The sequence below is a fragment of the Chiloscyllium punctatum genome, chromosome 19 (assembly GCF_047496795.1).
Source record: "Chiloscyllium punctatum isolate Juve2018m chromosome 19, sChiPun1.3, whole genome shotgun sequence".
Lineage (NCBI taxonomy): Eukaryota > Metazoa > Chordata > Chondrichthyes > Orectolobiformes > Hemiscylliidae > Chiloscyllium > Chiloscyllium punctatum.
In genome coordinates, this window is record NC_092757.1 from 74,266,784 (window position 1) to 74,289,171 (window position 22,388).

A 22,388-nucleotide genomic window follows, 5' to 3' on the forward strand; every position below is an offset into this window, starting at 1 on the left:
TGAGCATTCAACAACGCAGAAAGAATTTTGCAGCCACTTTATTCACATGTTCATTTTCATATCTTGGAATTCCGTTTATATGCAAGAAGAAAACAAATTAAATCCCCACCTGTTACAAATGAAGCAAACTTTGACAGGCAATGGGACTAGGCCATTGTGGTCTAGTTCATGCTGTGCCTTCTTCACATTCTTCCCTGTTGTTTCCTCTTTTCTTCTTCTTTTACTGGTACCTGTATAATACAGTTTGCGTCATTATCTGCAGCAAAGATTGGGTTTGGTTTAAGAGCCTATTTCTAACCCCAAGGTTAGACTGCCTTTGAAACTTGTTCTTCCTTCAACACCACAAACTCAGTGTTGGGAAATGCCACCAGATGGAAGTCAAAAATTCTTAAGTATTCTAGTTGTGTATTTTCAAATCATTCAATGGACTTTGCTCTTTCTTATCTCCACAAGCCCCACAACTCAATCTATACCCTTGCATTTCTGGCTTCTTGATCATCCCAGATATTAAATCGGATCCCCAGTGGCAGTTGAAATTTCATCTGCTAAAATCTCTGGAATTCCCTTCTTAAATCTTCCTAGTCTCTCTTTCCTTCTTTAAAGGCAGATTTGCAGTAGTGCCTTATGACATTAGATTAGATTAGATTACTTACAGTGTGGAAACAGGCCCTCCGGCCCAACAAGTCCACACCGCCCCGCCGAAGCGTAACCCACCCATACCCCTACATCTACATCTACCCCTTACCTAACACTACGGGCAATTTAGCATGGCCAATTCACCTAACCTGCACATCTTTGGACTGTGGGAGGAAACCGGAGCACCCGGAGGAAACCCACGCAGACACGGGGAGAACGTGCAAACTCCACACAGTCAGTCGCCTGAGGCGGGAATTGAACCCAGGTCTCCGGCGCTGCGAGGCAGCAGTGCTAACCACTGTGCCACCGTGCCGCCCATAATAGGTTATCTGCCAGTGTCAAATTTGTTTCGCGTGCTGCTGTAAAGATCTTTGGACTGCTTTAATATTTTAAAGATGCTAAATCAACCCAACTTCTTTTCTTGTATTCTGTTAATTTCCTCAAGTTTACTGAACTGCGTCTATAAAACAGCACATCACTAAATGCCATTCCATCTTTCAAAGCACAAGCCAGTTTCAAGATTATGTGCAGATTCTTTCAATGCAAAAAAGAAAAGATTTTAAAAATACTGGACGTATCAAAGATAATGTACTAGAACAATTAAAAGCACATTAGCCCTTGTTACAGTTAAAAGAAAAAGTCACTATGATTGGTAAAGTTTAATGTTAACTTCTCTAAAATGTCATCTATTTCTTGCTCATTACCTCCCCATTTCCCCTTTTACTCATCACTGACTCCTTTGCTGGGATAGCATATTAACATTGTTTGGTATATTATCCAAGTCACCACCATACAAATTTATCATGTGTTGGTAAGCGGAGAAAGTGGACCGATGTATCCTGAATTCATCCAATATGGCATTTAAATATATTGCAGTAAGGGAGGCGATGGCTTGGTGGTGTTGTCGCTATACTATTAATACAGAGACATAGGATTTGAACTCTGGTCCAGAAAAACCTACCATGGCAGATACTGGAATTTGAAAATCAATAAAAATCTGAAATTACAGTTTAATGATGATTAAGAAACTGCTATTGATTGCTTGTAAAATCCATTTAGTTCACCAATATCCTTTGGGGGAAGAACACTGACGTCCTTACTTGCCTGGTCTGGCCTACGTAAGATTCCAGATCTATAGCAGTGTGGTTGGCTCTTAACTGCCCTCTGGCCATTAGGGATGAGCAGCAAGTGATGGTCTAACTAGTGACACCCACATCCTATGAACGAATTTGAAAAAAAAAGACAAGCATATTTTCAACTGCTGATCACAAAACAGGATCAGTTACAATGGCAACTCCCCTGTTAATCTTTGGGTCATTCAATGCCATGATTGAGATCTAATTAAATAAAATTATGGGCAAGCAAATTTTTTTGGTTTAAAATATTCTGCAATTGGGATAGTAATAGGATGGTTTTCACATAAGAGTTTTGCCACATTTTGTACAGGAAATCAAAATTTAATCTGCAATCAATTGGGAATGGAAAGTGTGTTAGCAACACAATTACGCAAATTCCTAAAGTTCAAGTAAATAAAGCTATACAGCAGAATAACAACAGAGATGTGAATTATTCAAAGTAGTTAGAATACAATATGCCATTTTGAGCAGCCTGATAAAGCACGAGTGTCAAAGTTCTACATAACATTCAACAGAATTAAAACTGCAAAGAGAAACTATTTTTAAAAGGAAAAATGTATGAAGTTTACATTATTTTGTTGTAGCAGAGAATGCAAGAGGAATTTTTAACTGAGGATATAAAATTTTGGAATTTAAATAAGAGGGCAAGATTACACTAAGTTCCTACTTTGAGTCATTACCCTTTAATGGCTGGTCACTCAATGGGGCTCTCATTTACATTTAGGTTTAAGTTGTTTTAAAGTTACTTTGTGCTGGGTCTTCTGCAAGGCCAGGAGACCTGATCAGTGCAACACTGGTGCAGCCTCAAGTGCTTCCGGACCCACCCCATGGCTGTCAACCTTCCAATTTGTTGTCTTGCTGCACCCTCTTCCTGCCTCTCAACACTCATTCCCAAAACCTTTGCTCACAGCAGAGGTTCAGACAGAAAAGTGGGAATGTCTGCAGTGATGTGGAGTATCAGGAAGTACGATGTCTGGCGAGTGCAACAGGAGAAGCAGTTTGCAGGTGGTAAAGAAAAGGATAAATGTTTCTTTCATATTTTTCAAGTTGTATATTTTTTAAGAAGTCTTTCATTTAACAATACAGGAATTCAGTAAAGTATTTCAAATGATAGGAAATAATGTTTTAATCTTTTTTTGACAATGAGAAAGGTCCTACAGAACTTAACTATGCTTTTACATTGGCTTTAGGTTTTTTACTTAATGTTGAACCGTTTAGGAACGTAGCTATAAGTGAGGAGTTATTAATCCCCTCTGATCAAAAGTCAGTGAAGAAGTCTTATTAATTTAAACAAAATGAGGAAACAGTTGAGGATGTCTTTGGATCATGGATCATGTTGCAACTGAGTGGCAGAAAACCCCAAACCTTTTTGGAAACTTGGATTGATGTTTCAAGAAGAGGAATATTGAAAACTTTGGAAAAATGTGGAACTGAGGGACTAGTATTGGATTTACATTAACAGTCAGTGCAGATATAATAGGCTACGTAATACCTTTTGTACAGGGAACCTCAATGGCTCAGATAAAGCAAAATGCTTCAGAAAGAAATCACTGTTTTGAAACAGTAATCTGTTGAAATCAGTCCGAAGCATTCTAAAACTGACAGAAGCTAAAGTGGTAAAAATCTATATAGTAAAAAGCCCATTCACCTAGTTAGTTGGTTAATAAAAGCTATGGTAGAATTATTTCTCTAGTCTCCAAACCATCTTTTTTGTTAATGGTCAGCAACTCCTGCTACACCAAGAAAAGATTCTTGTATTTTCAGCAAACCAGTCAGTCAGTCTGTTTGCAACACAGCAGGCCTTCAGCAGTGTAGCATCTGAGCCAATCACTGCTGGCAGGATAAACAGGGCCAAACTCTATCTTTGCAAACAGATCTCACCAAATATAGATATGATACAAATCATAGTGTAGTGCCAGTTCACATTGCTAAACAGGCAGTAAAAACAGGATGGGAAAAACCACATGAAACAGTGCTCAAATTACTGGAGCATTTGTTTAAAAATACAATTCAAATATCGATGCACTATTCCTGGTTTTCTCAGCCATTCCTTTGTTGATGAAAACGCAGGTTTAATGCAAGTGCCAGACAGCGGCAGCAGTGAGAAAGGAAAATAATCAGAGGAAAAGAAGTCAGCCAATACTTTGTTGCTTTTCCCAGCAACCAAAAAAAAACTGCTTTACAGCCTGAATGTAAATCTGAATAGCCTGAATTGAGGTTGAGATTAAAAACTAGAGGAACACTGGAGAAAGAAAGAGAGAATTCATACACTGCACAGACAGAATCTGTGCAAAGCAATTAATCCACATCACTGTAATTTGTCAGTTTCAGCTCACAGCATCCTTTAAACTTGTACCCAAATTAATTGATACCATATGTGGCATTCAAACACATTTAGAAGTTATTTTCTTAATAAAATCTTGATGCAAATACAGTAACTCCATTTAGATATGGTGAAATTCTCCTATCAATGAGTATTTGACTCATTTGGATTGCTAACCCTTTCAATACTCAACAAGCATTTTGTAGCATATCCAAGAAATTCACACAATCCCTTGCAATAAATCATTCCATTTCTAAATACTTTAAAAATCTTGAGATATAATATGGAAACTAGTTAAACATCCATTTCTGTAACTCCAATATAAAGCAGTATTCCAGATACTATTTTAAAAAATAAACTCTATTGCAGTTAGTATTACAAATTTTTTTTGCTTTGGTATCAATCTACATTTTTAATATAAAAACAGCATTCTTCAGCATTGCTAATTGTTTTACTGAAAAGGTAATAGCCACCAAAGGTTTGGGAATGGAAGACTTTCAAATCAGCTCAATCAAATACAATAAAATTGTTGTAAATACAAGTATCAGTTCCATTCCATATTAGTTCCATGTTCAGATTGCTAGTAAAAGAATTTGATGGGATCAGTCTGGGTTACATGGGTTATCGATTTTAAAAGCATAGCTCATGTAAATACATATACACCACGAGATCAGTAATTTTATCAAACACACTATCCATGCTTACTGCTGCGCTCCACTACCAGTTAATTCTCATTTCTCTTCACAGATGCTATCAGACCTGCTGAGCTTTTCCAGCTACTTCTGTTTTTGTTCCTACTTTTCATATGTATTTGTTATACTATATTGCATGTTTATATGCTGCAAATGTTTCAAGGACAGTACTACTGCTATCGCACTTTTATGTTGCGATGTGTTAACGATTTCAAGAACTGGTTGGATAAATGCATACTTAAGCTAAACATAACACCTTGGCAAACCAAATGCATCATTGCCAGAGTCCAACTTCCCAAATAAAATCCAAATAAGATGTCATTAAACATCACTCCTACTGGTGCAAAGTTATTCCAAAACCTGGAATCTTCAATGTGACAAAGCAAAATTGATATCTCGGATAATTATCCAATGACCGTTATAGTTTGTGCAATGTACACAATATATAATTTTTAATATGCTTGCACTATATTTCTTAACAGGTTGCAATAATGATGTCGAACTTACGGGATGATGAACCTCACCAAGAAAATAAGTAACACACGGATGAAAAAAACCACCATTTCAACTGGGACAACACATCTATCCTGGGACATGCTGAGCAAAGACATGCCAGAGAATTCCTAGAGGCCTGGCACTCCAACCACAACGCCATAAACAAGCACATAGATCGAGATGCCATCTATCAACCCCTCAGAAAACAAACAGGAAATGACATCACCACAAACCCCAGGAACCCCATCCAGGAGGAAGATATAAATAGAAAGGAGACAACAGCTTCGCTTCACTTGAAGGTCGCCACCGATGATGTTACCTCGCCAGGTAATGAAACATCTGGAAATCAAACCTACAGCTCAGCGAGCAATCCTACACCCTAAACCTCAACCTGAGCTATAAACCTTCACAAACCTTGCAAGTAAATCAAGTGCAGTTACACTGACTCCCTCACCTGGAAGTGCTGTGGTACACGTCAGTTCATTTGGAAGTTGAAATTGAGTTGGATTTCGTTCCATTGCTGCTGCTATAAGTATTTCAAATGGATTTCTTATTTGCAGTTGGGAGCAGTCCACTTCGATGGCAGCATTTTCATCGTCCACATCAATCATATCATCGTCCACCTCATTCTGCTCAGAAGTGGGTGTGTCAGTGCTTGCATTTGATGTTGGTGTGCCCGGTCGGCTGACACGTCTTTCCAAACTTTTTGCTTGTGCAAATGATCTACAGTTACTGTCAACCCTGGAATCCAATGCTTTGCTGGAAGTTTTATCAGAAAAGTCCATGTCAACAGTAGGGGATGCTGTTCTTTTAACCGTCTGTTTGTCCATAACACCATTTACTTGACCAAATCTCTCTTTTTTCTCTTGTTTCTAAGAAAAGGAAAAATATTTGTCAAACAATACCATATAATTATAAATTACAACTTCAGTAGCAATTTATGACCAAGGCAGTTAAAAGGAAAACTGACGTGTTTAAAAAATATATATGCAAGAGGCCTGATTGGTGGTGCAGGTGACTTAGTGCATGATGGGAACAAGGGACTGGATATCATAGCTATTACAGAAAGGGGAGGCAAGACAGAAGGATAGTTTTTGGTTAGGAAAACATCACTACAGTAGTCAGATGATATTTCTGAGGATCGCCCTGTGAAGATTTATGGGTGGAACTGAAAAATAAGGAGGAGGTGATCACTTTGATGAGATTGCACAATAGGTCCCCCAAAAAACAGCCGGAAATTGAGTTGCAAGTATGGGAGGAGATCGCAGACAGCTCTAAAGATAATAGGGCTCTAACAGTGACCATAATTCTCTCAGTTTTAAAACAGTTATGGAAAAGGATAGGCCTGGTCCACAAGCTCAACCTCTAAATTGGGACAGGACTAATTTTGATGGTATTAGACAAGAACTTTCAAACAATGATCAGGCTGGGGAGCGGGGTTGTTCACAGGTAAAGAAAAGCCTGGCAGGTGGGAGCTTTCAAAAGCAGGATTGAGAGCATTCAGGGACAGCACATTCCTGTTAGTGTGAAGGGATGAGCAGAGACTTCAAGACTCAGGTCAAGAAAACAAAAAGGTGGCATGTGTATGATATAGATGGTTGGGATCAAACAAATCCCTTGAGTAAAAAGGGACATAGGAGTACACTTAAGGGGGCAATCAGGAGGCCAAAAACAGGTCATGAATTAGTTCTGGCAGGTAGCGTAAAGGTAAATCCAAAATGTTTCTACAAGTATGTTAAGGGAAAAAGTGTGACTGGGGAGAGAATAGGGTCCTTTAAAAAGGTCAACAAGGTCATTTAAGTGTGGACCCACAGGAGATTGGTGAGATGCTAAACAAGTGTTTCACGTGTGTATTTACTGTGGAGAAAGACATGAAAGCTAGGGAACTTGGGGGGAAAAATAGCGATGTCTTGAAAAAGAGTCCACATTACAGAGGAAGGGGTGCTGGAGGTCTTAAAATGCTTAAAGATAGATAAATCTACAGAACTTGAAGTCTATCCTAGGACATTGTGGGAAGCTAGGAAAGATTAGTGGCTTTGAGCGTGGGAAATGGTGTCTCACCAATTTGAGTTTTTCTTTTGAAGAGGTGACCAAGAAGATAGATGAAAGCAGAGATTTAACAAGGCCTTTAGTAAGGTAGACTGCTTGGTAGAATGGTTACTAAGATTAGATCACATGGAATCTAGGGAGAGCTAGCCAACTGGATACAAAATTGGCTTGACAGTAGGAGACAGAGCACGATGGTATAGGGCTGTTACTCTAATTGGAAGCCAGTGATCAGCATGTGCCGCAAGGATCTACTGTTGTTTGTCATTTGTATAAATGATTTTGATGAGAATTTGGAGGCAGTTACAAAGTTTGTAGATGATACCAAAATTGGTAGTATAGTGGACTGTGCAGAAGATCATGTCAAAATACAACAGGATCTTGATTAACAGGGCGGGTGGGGTGAGGAATGGCAGATGGAGTTTAATACACGTAAATCTGAGGTGTTGCATTTTGGTAAGGCAAACCAGGGCGGGATTTACACTTTTAAATGTTACAGCCCTGTGGAAGTATTGTCAAGCAGGAAGACCTAGGAGTGCAGATACATAGTTCCTTGGCAATGGTATCACAGGTAGACAAGGCAGTGTTTGGCATGTTTGTCTTCATCGGTCAGAGCATGGAGTACAGGAGCTGGGACATTATGTTACAGTTGTGCAAGACATTGGTAAGACCACATTTGTATAATTCTGGTTTCCCTGCAAACTGGAAATGGCACAAAAAGAAAGACTTACAAGTACGTTATTAAGGACAGTGAGAGGTTGAAGGAGAGGCTGAATAGAGGATTATTTCCCCCAGGAGCATAGGAGGCTGAGGAGTGACCTTACAGAATCTTATAAAATCATGAGGGAGCACAGGTAAGGTAAAGTAAATAGCCAAAGTCTTTTCCCCAGGGTAGTGGAATCCAAAACTAGACAGCATGGATTTAGAGGTGAGAGGAGGGCAAGATATAAAGAGGATCTGAGGAGCAACCTTTTCACAGAAGGTGGTGCATGTATGGAATGAGCTGCCAGAGGAAGCAGAAGAGGTGGGCACAATTACATCATTTAAAAACCATTTGGATAGGAAAGTCTTAGTGGGACATGGCCCAAATGCACACAAGTGGGACCAGTTCAGTTGAGGAAACCTAGTTAGCATGGATGAGTTGGGCTGAAGGGTCTGTTTACACACTAAGATCTTATAATGTGTAGAAATCAGAAGGTTCTGGCAAAGATGCCTCATGTAATGAAAAAAAGCAGTCTGCTGAAACTGCTCAAACTGACATATTCAAATGGTTCTCTCACAAATTAAAAGAAAGTGACAAATCCCTCCGAAAGTGCCTATCAGAGAGGAATGGTAAGGGAAAGACTTGTATTCTCTCCACTACCAGTAAAATCATAGGATTCTTTTTAAAACAAACCTACTTACTTTTCTGCGAACTGTGCATCTGTGACACATCCAATCCCCAGGTGGAAGCATCTCTTCACTGAGTGGGGGATTACTGAATATAGAAAACAATTCAGTTAGTTAAATTCAGAACTTGGCACAATTTAAATTTCAAAATGAATAAACTAAATTCAAACTCATTACTGCATTTCTTGAAAACAACTGTAGAAATGTCCATATTAATGAACCACAAACTCAGCAAACATTTCAAGAAGAGCTGGCATTATAAGAAGAGTACATTCCATTGATCCAAGTGACAGCACTTAAAACTCTGAGACACAATATCATTGGCTTACATTCTATCCTATAACTGAGCACATAACACCAGTCTTGACATTCCACTGCAATAATGATTGTCTTGGATCAAAGGCAAGCCTCTGTCTTTCAGATAAGGCCCTACACAAGGAATTAGTCATTGTGAATAAGACGCTACAACATGTTAAAACATAACATCAAATAATTTTCTGTGTGAAGCACTCCAACTACACAGCCTGACCATATTGAGGCACTGTCAAAAATTGAGCAAATTCACTCAATAAGCAGAGATCATATTGAAATTACGCCAATTGTTGCTCCGCGTTACGACAGTTAACATCAGCAAGCAGTTCAACTACAAGATCACAACTTTACTCGACATTCATACATTAATACCGCCAGCAGGAGCTGTAAATTTAATGAGACACAATGGATATTTTTTTTCCACCTCTAATGAAAAGTACTGAAGCTTCAAAGCCTTCACAGAGGTCAGTAATGATGCTTGGATCTGCTCCAGTGTCAAGTTCAGTTGGTGGCGGCAGTCTACCATCATATGACAATGGTTTACAGCCTGGTGGTCAAGTGTGCTAAGCATCACCTGATGCTGTGGGAAAACAATCACTGCCACTTTTCCTGTGAAGGAAGGCAGTGGGCTGAGGTGCAAGATATGAGGGTCACAGCATTCTCTAGGCCTTCCTCTCAGCCAGCTGAGCTTTAAACTTCTGCTTGCCTCATCCATACACTTCCAAACAAACATTTAGGTTCCAAAAATCATGACCTTTGCCAATGTCTGCCATTTTTCCCTTTTGCTTGCAGGTGTCCTTGTAGTGAAAGCAGGAACACCCAGGGGATCCTGGTCCAGTTATCAGTTTGCCATACAGAATGTTTTTGGGTATACACCAGTTATCCACCCGATGACTGTGGCCAAGCCAGCATAAACATGGCTGGCTTAGCAATGAGTCCACAAAGACAGAGTTAATAACACTCCTAGACATTTAAATTACTTATCTTGACATGTCAAGAAAAAAAAAAATCTGAAACAGCTTAGTTGGAAATTGTTCAGTCTTTTCACTGCTTATCGCATTGTCCAGGTCTCATTCCTGTAGTGGGGTATACTCAGGAAGCACTCTTGGTAGACTCAGTTGCTTGTTTTCAGTCAAGTTGCTGTTGTTTCACACACTCTTACTCAGCTTGGACACAACAGTTTCAGCTTTTACAAAGATTCCATCATTAACTAGTAGACTTCTGGTAATTGTGAAGCCTAGATATACAAAGCAATCAAGAACCTCAAAGTGTTACTTCAATGCTGAGAGATACTGGCATGGCAATATTCCAGACAGTGACAGTTGGCTTCACGATGGTCAAACCAAACTTGAGGAGATGAAAGGACACCTGACCATTCAGTTATGAAAGTGTTCCTCATGTGGCATTGTCAGCACACAGCAATTCTCTGAAGACGATGTGGCATATCTTCACCTTCAATTTCAGGTGAGCAAAGCTGAACATGTCTCATCAGTTCTAGTAAGCAAGCAGAAACTCTTTCAATAACTTGAAGGTAGGTTGTGAACATAGCAGTGTGATTAGTATTTCTGTAGATGACACCAAAATTGAAGTTGCAGTAGACAGTCAAGAAGGTAACCTCAGAGTACAACAGGATCTTGATCAGATGGGCTAAGGAGTGTAACATGGAGTTTAATTTAGATAAATGAGAGATGCTGCCGTTTGGAAAGGCAAATCAGGGCAGGACTTACACACAATGGTAAGGTCCTGGGGAGTGTTGCTGAACAAAGAAATCTCTGAGTGCAAGTTCATAGTTCCATGAAAAACAGTATAGTGAAGGCAGCTTTTGCTTTACTTGCCTTTATTAGCCTGTGCATTGATTATAGGAGGTGGGAGATCATGGGACAGCTGTACAGGTCATTGATTAGGCCATCTTGGAATACATGCAATTTTGCTCTCCTTCCAGAGACATGTTGTGAAACTTGAAAGGGTTCAGAAAAGATTTACAAGGATGTTGTTAGGATTGGAGGGTTTGAGTTATAGGGAGAAGGTGAATAGACTGGGGCTATTTTCCCTGGAGCATCAGAGGCTGAGGTGTGATCTTAGAGATTTATAAAATTATAAAGGGCATGGATAGGATAAATAGACAAGGTCTTTTTTCCTAAGATAGGGTAGTCCAAAACTAGAGGGCATAGGTTTAAGGCACGAGGGGAAAGATTTAAAAGGACCATAAGGGACAATTTTTCATGCAGACCAGTGCACGTATGGAATGAGTTGCCAGAGGAAGTGGTGGTGGCAGATACAATTACAACATTTAAAAAACATCTGGATGGGTACATGAAGGATTGCGAGGGATATGGGCCAAATGCTGACAAATGGGACTAGATTAATTTCGGATATCTGGTCGACATGGACAAGTCAGTTTCTATGGTGTTCATGTCTATGACTCTATATAACAGCATCTGAGCTACTCAAGAATGTAAAGAGACTTCTTCATTATTTTTCTTCACAGGATACAAGATATCATCACAAAATTCAATATGTATTGCATACCCAACGTGTGCCCCAAGGCAGCAGTGGTGGGTTACCTTCTTGAACCCTGTGGTTAGGTGCGCCCACTGTACTATTTGGGTTATCAAGAATTCTAATACCTCTGTTATTAATGAGGACATTCTCTTATACTTCCAAAAAAAAAGAAAAGTAGTTGCGAGTTAGAAACATCATGAGCGTTATTCAAGCTGACAACAAATATTCACCACTCACAAAGAATACTGAAAGAATCAGAGAGGGAAAAGACCTAAAAAACTAACAGGACACAATACTGATTGTACTAACAGAATTACTTATAAATCAAAGGATATAAACAGAGTTAGAATCCTTTTTGTGCACTGCACCTGTTTTGGTCCTTTTGCATTGTGAAAGCTTTAATGACCTTGGCAAAGATCCAGGAGAATGCTGCAAGAATCCTAACTAACTTGCATAAACCTTAGTTGCACAGGTAATCCATGGATTCTATTCTAGGAAAGCAGAGAGTGTAAGTGACCCGGTAGAGGTTTGTAAAATGATTAAATGACTGGGAAGCCCCCTATCAACAGGCAAACAGAGCTTAAAATATTACACTGCCCACCAGCTGATGTCGTGGGTGCTAAATGTATTTTAAAATCAAGAGGACGAGACTTAATCAATCAACTTAGTTATGATAATACCAATCAAGTGTCTTTTCTGATAAAATTTGGTTCACGAAATCTCCTAGACTGGCTTTGACTGTCAAAGGGGTTCATGGAATAAATATTCTTAAAGTTTAATATCCCCATATTCTCCCAGGCATTTTCTGTACTTTAGCTTCCTCATGATTTCATGAAATGTGACTGGATTGGGAGAAAAAAAAATGGGAGAGATTAATTTTCCCATTCAGATTTCAAATTTTCATCACCTGGGTTTGACCAGAGATTACAAATGCTCTATTATGGCAAATGCCCATTGGAAATTTAGAAAGTAGCTTTTAAAATGTGTAACTGTATACTAAACAAAAGCAGATAATTAATAAGAGAGTTTAATTTGCACTACAAAAAAAAACTGTAGGGAGAAAAATAGCATCTTTTACCCTAAAATGATTTTTCAATAGTGAAACTGCAACAGCTAAGTGATATCAGCAAATTAAGCCATCAAACTGTTCAATCGTCATTTGGTTGTAGGTAAATAGCAAACTTCCATTTAATTTTGATAGGCAAGCAATTTAGATCCAACTTACTCAACAGTGTGTCTTTTTCATTGCAGCAAGTCACTTTACTCTTGATAAGCTAAATAAGCTGGACAAACAATCATATTAGCACAACTGAATAGCATTGTGCAAGTTCAGCTCATTGTTTCTCACAACTACTCAGGAAACATAATACAGATTTTAGATTCATCAGCTACCCCTCCTCCTCACATGAAAAAAATTACACGATCTAAAAAAAAGGCTACATGGATGATAGTCAAGCAGTCTTGCCCAGCCATGGTTGGTACAAGGCCGCCATTTGGATCTGTACGTCATCTTTTATAGGCATGATATCTGTAGAAACAACCAGGTAAATGATGAAATGATATGGACACAACAAAAATGATAAACTCCAAAGTGATGCAAATCAGGCAATTCCTGTCAGCCAGAGAATGAAGAGCTAGAAAAGATTCATATAAATGCTGAACTATGAAGAACAGAACTATACCAAAAGAACTTGCGTTGCCCAGATTCCACAAGTTTAGCCTTTTTGTTTAGAACCTGGCTTTTAGTGGAGACTTTCTGAAATGGCCAGCATAACACAAAGCAAACAAGCTACCTCAAAGTCAACTCGTGGGATTCCCTCATTCTGTGAAGTGGCCAAACATGTGCACCATTTTTTTGCATGTTTACATCCAGCTAAAAAATATTACAGAAACATCCCACCACCACTAAGCACAGAGTGTGCCTTTAGTTTTATTCTGGCAGGAAACAATTTTTGGTCCTCTCCACACAGATGAGACACAGCAAACATCAAAAACACAATAGATACTTTTAAATGGAAGAAAATACCATCCAGAATAAATGCAAACATCTGAACAATTAAACATTAAAAAAGTCTTTAAACATGTCTGTTTAAGAACAGTGTGTCAATCTAATGTTGCCGCTGATATCAAATGGGACAAAGAAACACTCTCAGCACATAAATTAGACTTATTTCTTAGTGTGGAAACAGGCCCTTCAGCCCAACAAGTCCACACCGACCCTCTGAAGAGCAACCCATCCAGACCCATTCCCCTACACCTAACACTACAGGCAATTTAGCATGGCCAATTCACCTAATCTGCACATTTTTGGTGTATGGGAGGAAACCGGAACACCTGGAGAAAACCCACGCAGACACGGGGAGAATGTGCAAACTCCACACAGACAGTTGCCTGAGGCGGAAATTGAATCCAGGTCTCTGGCGTTGTGAGGCAGCAGTGCTAACCACTGTGCCACCATGCCGCCCGTTATACATGCTGCTGGATAATTGAACACCAAAAGTACAAAAACCCAACATGACAGCAGAAAAATCTCCAAGATTTGCAATAAATATAAAAAGAACTGGTTATCATAACCAAAGATGACACGAATCTCCCACTACACTATGACCATTACTCACGAAAACAGAAAAGGCCTTTCAGCCCATTGAATCCACTCCATTTTTCCAATGAGAGTTTGGCTAATATGGTAATTCTCAACTCTACTTTCTATCTCATCCGTCTAATATGTGACTCTCTTAATAAGGCTATAAGACATAGGGAAAATATCTGACTATGCGCACAGAAACAGCTACATCTCTCCCTACCAAAAATGAAGAGTACCACTAAGGCTGAGAACTGGAAAGCTTTCCAAGCCTCAAGACTGTAAGAAGATTTAGACAGGCTGGTCAAGAGATGAGCAGAACAGTAGTAGATGGAGTTTAATCCAAAAGAAGCATAAAGTGATGCATTTCAGGAGGATTAACAAAGCAAAAAAGTATATGATAAATGGCAGTATAAATGATCAACAGGACTTCGGTCCACGTGTCCAGCGATTATTGAAGTCAACAGGATAGATGGATAGGGTGACTAAGAAGGCACACAGGGGATACCTATGTCCTCTGCAAAGTTCTGGTTACCACAATATAGGAGATCATAAGATATAGGAGCAGAAATTAGGCCATTCAGTCCACTGCATTTTTCTCAACCAAAAGTTATGACACCTGCTTGAGATCAGATGAAGTGTTATGTACCTGAGCTGTTAACTCAAATGTAGATACAACTTTAAGCATACAATGCATAAAACTCAGCAATGTGTAACATAACATTTTCATTAGTCAGTTAGTTTGTAAATGCCAGAAGACAGTAATGTAATAGCACACACTTAGTCCCCAACACCTATAATAGTGAATCATGAACTATTTCCATTTTAATTATCAGCAAGCTTGGTTAATTTTTTATGCAAAAATCAGAGAAACCTAAAAAGTAGCAATCTAACCAGTTTGTCTCTGCAGATTCAGTGCTTTACTCTAATATGGGTGCAGCCACATTGGTTTTATCCACATCTGGTAGATTTCATAATCAGCTGTTTATTTAAATAAAGCGTGACATATTAGTTGCCGCAGTGTGCATGGAAACTAAGAGTAAATTATATATTTAGACGATACATGCAAGTTGTATGTCAAAGCACCAAATGCAGTAAAATACAAATGTCACAAATATCTCATTGTGTTCAAGCTGCCTTCTTTTCAGACTTTCTGGCAAGCATATATCTGGACATTCACGATTACAAAAGTAACTCCTCCTGCTGGTTATTATGCTAAAATGCAGTGAACACAATTCAGAAAAGGTAGATGTTTTCTTAGCCTTAATTATGAAAGGCAAATTCTAGTTGGACCACAAAAATCTATTGTATGGTCAAATAAAACAAACCTTTCCAAGCTGCCTTCAGAATGCAACATTGTTTGTAACTGAAATCAAACAAATGGAAAACAGTTCTTTAATAATTCAGGTAAGTCTTTATGAAGTCTTGAAATGGCTTTATCATTCAGAAATATCGAAACAGAAGTCATTTAGCCTCAAGCCCATTCACCATTCCATGAGGTCATTGCTGATCTGAGGCAAGTATACCTAACTCCATACACCTACCTGCCTGCCTTTGCATCATAATGCTTAATACCTTTGCTCAACAAAAATACCTCAGATTTGAAATTAACAAGTTTGGGGTGTCTCAAAGTCTGACATCTGAGGTTCAGATGGAACAAAAACATTCCACTGATAAATCACTGCTTCCGAGACAAGTTGCAAGTGGGTTGGTGATGTTTGTATAGAAAGCCTTTGAAATACAAAGATAGGATTCCAGTTAGTCAAACGGCAGCCCTTTAACTTAGGTCTGATGTACAACCCCTCCCTGCTTAAAGATCCAAACTCATTATATTGTTACATTCCCATTCTTGGCCTGCTGTGAACACGAGATGAAGGAACAATGTATAAAAGGATCACAATTTTGCAGCAAGTAACTCACCTCTAAATTCCCCAAAGCATGTCCACCATGTCTGAGTGCACCTACACATTACAGGATGCAGCAGATCAAGGCAGCAGCTCACTGCCACTTCAAGGGCAATGAGAAATAGACAATAAATTTTAGCTTTGCCAGCAACACTTGACATCTCATGTATGATTTTTTTTTTTAAAGTTAGTTCTGTGGACTGCAAAAATTGGCCTTTGATTAAAACCAGAGGTAGTCACGTTCAAAGGAGAAAAGGTTCAGATAAAAAAAATCTACCAAATATCACATCTTTAGAAGAAATACAGGACACCTGGTTCAATGAGACATTAGCCAAACTTTCCTGACCTTGTTCCAAGAAAACATAGGCACAGTGAACCCAGTCAAACTAGGAGATTGTAGTTGAAATTCCTCTGGCTAGAACCAAAAAACATCCAATTTGTTGGGAGTACTATACAAAACTAAGATGCCTCAGACCAGAATCAGTTATCGAAATTCATTCAAAACCATAAAAAGCAAAAAAAATAAACAAACCACCAGATATCTTGATCTGAGCAAGAAAATTATAAAGAGAGCAATCCCAACAGTGTGAATGCATGTTCTTGCTAGAAATGTTACCAAGCTTTTAGTTTCTTTTCTAAACAACATGCAACCAGATAATTAACAGACATTTTTAAAAATCTGTTTGACATACAGACAAGGGAACAAAGCCTCAAATTAGATATTTCACTCCGGAATGCTAATAAATGCACAGAAGAGAAACAGAAGGACCATTTATGTCCCCCTTTGGCAGATCACAGAAATGATGTTTAAACCTTCAAGCTTGTGCATCAAAAACATATGCCTTCAACTCAAGTATATTCTCTCATTCTTCTCAAAGTGGTATAGTGGTACCAATTTAATTCCATTACATTCCATGTTAAATTCAATTGCAGCAGCTAGACTGACAAATAGTACCTGCTACCAATCTGCCTACCTTGAAGTCTTTTATCAACCATCTAATGCTTACAAAAATTAATATTTGCATTATAACCAATACAAATATACTCAAACCAATTGCAGAAGTGGAACCAACAGTGACAGGAAATGCAATTAAGAAATCCAACAGATTAGCCAAAATCACAATTCAGTCCCTGAAGATCAACGAAGCTGTCCAAGGGTTGAAAAAAAATGCAGAAAAGACAAAAAGATAAGAATTAAGATAGACTGTTGAAATGTGGGATTTTTGTCCCCCACTCTATATAGATGTAATCTAAGGTCATCTTATAGATATAAAACATAGTTAAGGAACTGGAAATGGCAGATATCAGACATTTTGAAAAGTCAAATTAGCAAACAGCAAATTTTGACTTGATATCAGTTTGTTATTGCTCAAAGAGTGGTCAACACTTAGAATGGATTTCCAAAACAGAGAATTAGTGACATGTATCTTAGAACCATTTGACAGTAAGAGAAAACAATCGAGTAATGGGTATTGGGTCTTTCTTATTCTCATTCCAGTTTCCTCCAGTTTTACTTGCACAGTGTCAAAAAAAAAGGAAAGGTGTTCTTCAAAACTAACCTGAAGCACTTCCTGGACAATGAGATTTACTGTGAATTCAAAGTCATATTTAAAAAAAAACAAAATTCCCAAATGAAGGAAGGAAGAACATGATATCCTACAGATGAACTCACCAGTGATGAACCAAGATGGGAGGAATGGTCCACTATACTAGACAAGGTCTCTGACACAGCGCAAAACATTTAGACATCAAACTACTATCACATGGAGAGATTTGGACAGCCTTCAGGCTATTTGCATTCTTAGTTAGACATACTTAAACCAGAAAAAATTGAAGGCAGTCAGTAACTTATCACACAAACTGATCAATCATGATGCTACCTGCAAATCAGTCTCATCTTCTGCAATTATGAACACAAACACAACTATCAAAGCACTTAACATTAATGCTTTGCCTTTTAGAAAACAAAAACTGACTTATATTGATGTAAGCCTGCGGATTTTAAGGTTAAGCCAGATAATTAATCTCCAGATAAACACATCACTAACAATAGCTCCGGTGTCACATAAGCAAGGCAGTTTTGTATGCTGATCAAAATGAGTTTCAAATTCTCAAGTCAATAGGCACTACTGGCACCAATAGCAACCTGTGCTGGAGGGAGATGGCTAAGTGATATGCATTGGAAAAGCAGCATTGAAGACGGAGATAACCAATGCTATCAAGCTCTTTCGGTATTAAACTCCAAAGACAGTTGATTGTTTACTTCCACTGCTTCTCAAAGCAACTTTGTGGCATTTTGGGATTGATTGGCAATGTAACGGGAGATGCCCTGACATCACCTGAGGTACAAGTGTTTATTAGAGCAAATTAATATAATTCATTTTTTTAGCTCCGTAAACGTCAAGCTCAAACTGAAGATTGTTAACCATGGCATTCATATAAAAAACAATTAATTTCTAACCCAAAGAAACTAAACTACTATTGCTGTATGGGGTTCTTTACACTTTTGGCACACAGGCAGAAAATGTTGGTTGGTTTCATATGGACATTAGTTAACTTGGCAGTAGCATTCATATCACTTCAAAAGCTTGTCAATCAAAAAAAAAGGTCCATTTGACAAACACCAGTACACAATTTAGGAAAATGCTTCAGTGCAGTACTAAAGACTGTTACATGTAGGAGATAACTGAAACCCAGTCTGCGCTAACTTCAGAAGTTTAATGAACATCGCTAAAATAGTTTACCGCCTCAATTATCTTATTACGCTTGAAACATCTTGTCACAGACTGACTGCTACATTTTCCAATATCACAAGTTTGTGACTCCATTTTTTAAGGTACTTGTAATGGTAGAAAGTATCATTTATTTTAAAAAGTACCATTCCATTGTGTAAGGACATGATCAAAATTGATTTTACTAAATAAACTCAATTTTCTGATCAAATAAATATGGATTTTGACAAAAGTTTTTGTAAAGTTGTAAACATGCTTATCTATGTCAGGAAAGTGCATACTGTGTAAATGTCTCTCCAAGAATCTTCCTAATGGTTTTACTACTGATCTGCTTCAGAAGTAAGGCTAAGTCAAGGTAAACTCCATGTCAAATGACGTCTGATTATTTGTTGTTTTTGAGATGAAGAGTACTGTGAAAGCAAAAAAAGTTCTAAATTTTCTTTGTCTTTTAATACTTATTTTGATTTTGACAAGAACAGCTTCAAATGACTCAGTGGTAACAAAAGATTTCCCTTCTATTCACAAGATACACTGAAATGCTTTCAATCTTGGTTGCAATGTTTTGAGCTCAGTCCTCTACAAAACCTATTGGTCACGAGAAGTTTACAAATTCTTGATCAAGGTTAAAACAAATTAATCCTATATTTTAAACTCGCATTTCAACGTACTAAATTTTCCCACAATGCTTGACTAGCACTTTTGTACAGTTTATAGATACGCAGAATTGTTAATTCTTTCACAACTAGGTGGCATAGAAAAGGCTAATCTACACATGCAAACTGGTAAGGATGCAATAGAACATCAAGAAATATACTGTCAACCACTGGGAGACAGGCGAGCTATCAACAAATCTTGATGGTATCAACAATTGTAAGTTAGTAGATTTATCATGACACGGCTTCCAATTAGCAAAAAAGTTATTTTGCTTTGAAGTGTCATAACAAAGACTAATGCAACTAAGATTAGAGATCCACTTCTATAGATTGGTTTCTCAAGTCACTTTGCTAACAGCAAACTTAATAAGGCAAGCAATAAGTAATGTTTATGTGTCGTTAGTGAGCTTAGTAGTGCCATTCAAGCAGACAATACTGTTTTCATAGGAGAGAAGCAAACAAAAGTACACAAATATTTGTTCTCAAATTTTAACAAGTAAAATCCTAAACTTGGCAGAAGAGCCTTTCCAATCTTAAAAGCAGAGCATTTCACCATTTCATCATATTGTACCTTCTAAATTCCATTCAACTTAAGTAAATTCAGGTTTACAGAATCTCAACTTGATGAATTCAGAAGTCACCAGGGAAGTACAAATCGTAACCTATTTTAAAACTAGTTTTACAAAAGTACTTTGCATAAATTACGCTAGACAACAATTTAATTTCCACCCTGTATTTGCTTTTATTATCCATGGCACATGTAGCTGTACGAGTGCGTGGAGGAGAAAACGCTCACTGAATTTTCATTTTTCTCTATATATCCACACTCATTTTAGTTATGACAAGATAATGGACAACACAACAAACGGCTTGAATTATAGAATCCCTGAAATGCAAGAAGAGGCCAATTGGCCCATTGAATCTGCACCAACACTCTGAAAAGCATCCCACACATATCCAGACCCAGCTCCCTCCCCGACCATACCTCCATAACCTCACGTTTACCATGGCTAATTCACCTTGCTTGCACACCTCTCCATACTACGAACAATTTGCCATGGCCAATCCACTTAACCTATATCTACAAACTGTGGGAGGAAACCCACGCGGACATAGGGAGAAAGTACAAATGCTACACAGTCACTGGGGACTGGAATCGAACCTGGGCCCCTGGCACTGTGAGGAAGTGCTAATCGCTGGGGCTCTTTTGAACTTTTTTTAAAAATTCATTTGTGGGACGTGGGTGTTGCTGGTTCACCAGCATTTATTGCCCACCCCAAGTTACCCTTAAGAAGGTCGTGGTGAGCTGTCTTTCTGAATCCCCAAAGTCCATTTTGAACCAGTGACAGTGAAGGAACAGCAATATATTTCCAAGTCAGGACTGAGTGTGGCTTGGAGGAGAACTTGCAGGTGATGGTGTTCCCCCTGTATCTGCTGCCTTTGACCTTCTAGGTGGAAGTGGCCATGGGTTTGAAAGGTGCTGTCTGAGTATCTTTGGTGAATTTCCGCAGTGCATCTTGTAGATAGTACAAACTTTTAACTCCTAACTTATTCATCTATTCAATTCTGGCAAATGAATCTTCTTGGCTTGCAGCAGTGAACAATTAAACAACTGATGCTTTGATATATTACACTTGTAATTTCTGGTGATTCAAAGATATATCATAAAAGAGCTCAATATTTCAAATGGTACCATTTTAAATAAAATACCATACATTTGGGTCTGTGGGTTGAAATTCCTAGAAATGCAAGCGCCTGTACAAAAAAGGTTAACAAAAATGCGAAGTACAAGCTAGACTGTCGAGATGAAGTGAGCACCAAAGGTTGCTGGTTTCACTACCATTAAAGTATATTTACTTATGAAAAAGACAAGTAAGGCATAACCAACATATCACAACACTATTATTGAACATGCAAGAAACCAAGTTAAATACTTGAATAAAATTCATTTTTAAAATGGCTAATAGTTCTAGGAGGATCACATCGCTGCAAGCAAACTGAGTATCAGCTCTGTTACTTACATGAGCAAAAGCAAGGACTTTTTAAAAAATGAAGAGGGGAAATATTAACTATAAAGCAAAAAAAAAGCTTGAAAGATACAAGAATATTTTGCTTCAACAAGATAGATTTATTTCGGCTCAACTGATCTACAGATCAAAACCCAGTATTTACTTAGTGTTTTAGCTTAACAAACGTCATGTCCAAACACAACTCTCCCGTTTATTATAAGAACCAGGAATTGGAGAAGATCCAATTCAATAAGATTATGGTTAAACTGACATTATCTCCAGCTTCTCACATGTTCTTCACAGTGACTGAGTGTGCACAACTCCCTGGAGCAGAGAATTCCAAAGTTGCAGAACTATCCAAGTGAAGAAATGATTCAGTCCTAAATAGCCAAACTTTGCCTCATCCCCAGAGTATTTGTCCCAGTAACTGTAAAGCCAGAGTGTAACATCCTCTCAGTATGTTACCCTGGAAAAGGCTTGCCTATTCACCCTATCCATTTTTTTAAAACCTCTAAGGTCACCTCTAAGTTTCCCTCAACATCCAGGGAAAAATAGCCCCAGTCTATTTCTATAGCTCAAACTCTCCAACCCTAGCAAGGTCTTTGTAAATCTTGTCTGTACCTTATCAAGTTTCACAATATCTTTCCTGTAGCAGGGAGACCAGAATTGCATGCAGTATTCCAAAAGCGACCTATCCAATGTCCTGTTAAGCCGCAACATGACCTCCCAACTCCCTATACTCAATGCGCTTACCAATAAAGGCAAGCATGCAAAATGCCTTCTTGTCTACCTACAACTCCAACTTCACTCTGGGAGTCCAAAATGAGACGACATAGGTTTAAGGTGAAGGGAAGATTTTTTTTTAAATGCACAGAGTGGCCCATGTATGGAATAAGCTGCCAGAAAGTGGAGACAACTAGGAGAGTTACAACATTTAAAAGGCACATTGATGGGTAGATGAATATGTAGGGCTTAGAG

General features: G+C 38.3%; 1 protein-coding gene across 2 annotated transcripts in view; it reads right to left on the reverse strand.

Annotated features, from left to right (window-relative positions):
* Positions 1–22,388, reverse strand: part of phf12b (PHD finger protein 12b) — an 88,237-nt gene that overhangs the window by 48,158 nt on the left and 17,691 nt on the right. For both annotated transcript variants that reach the window (XM_072589679.1, XM_072589678.1), the window contains exons 3-5: positions 8,733–8,805; positions 5,737–6,154; positions 110–230 (exon numbers count right to left, since the gene is read on the reverse strand). In XM_072589679.1, the coding sequence (XP_072445780.1) occupies positions 110–230; positions 5,737–6,154; positions 8,733–8,805 (612 nt within the window). The remainder of the gene's footprint in view (positions 1–109; positions 231–5,736; positions 6,155–8,732; positions 8,806–22,388) is intronic.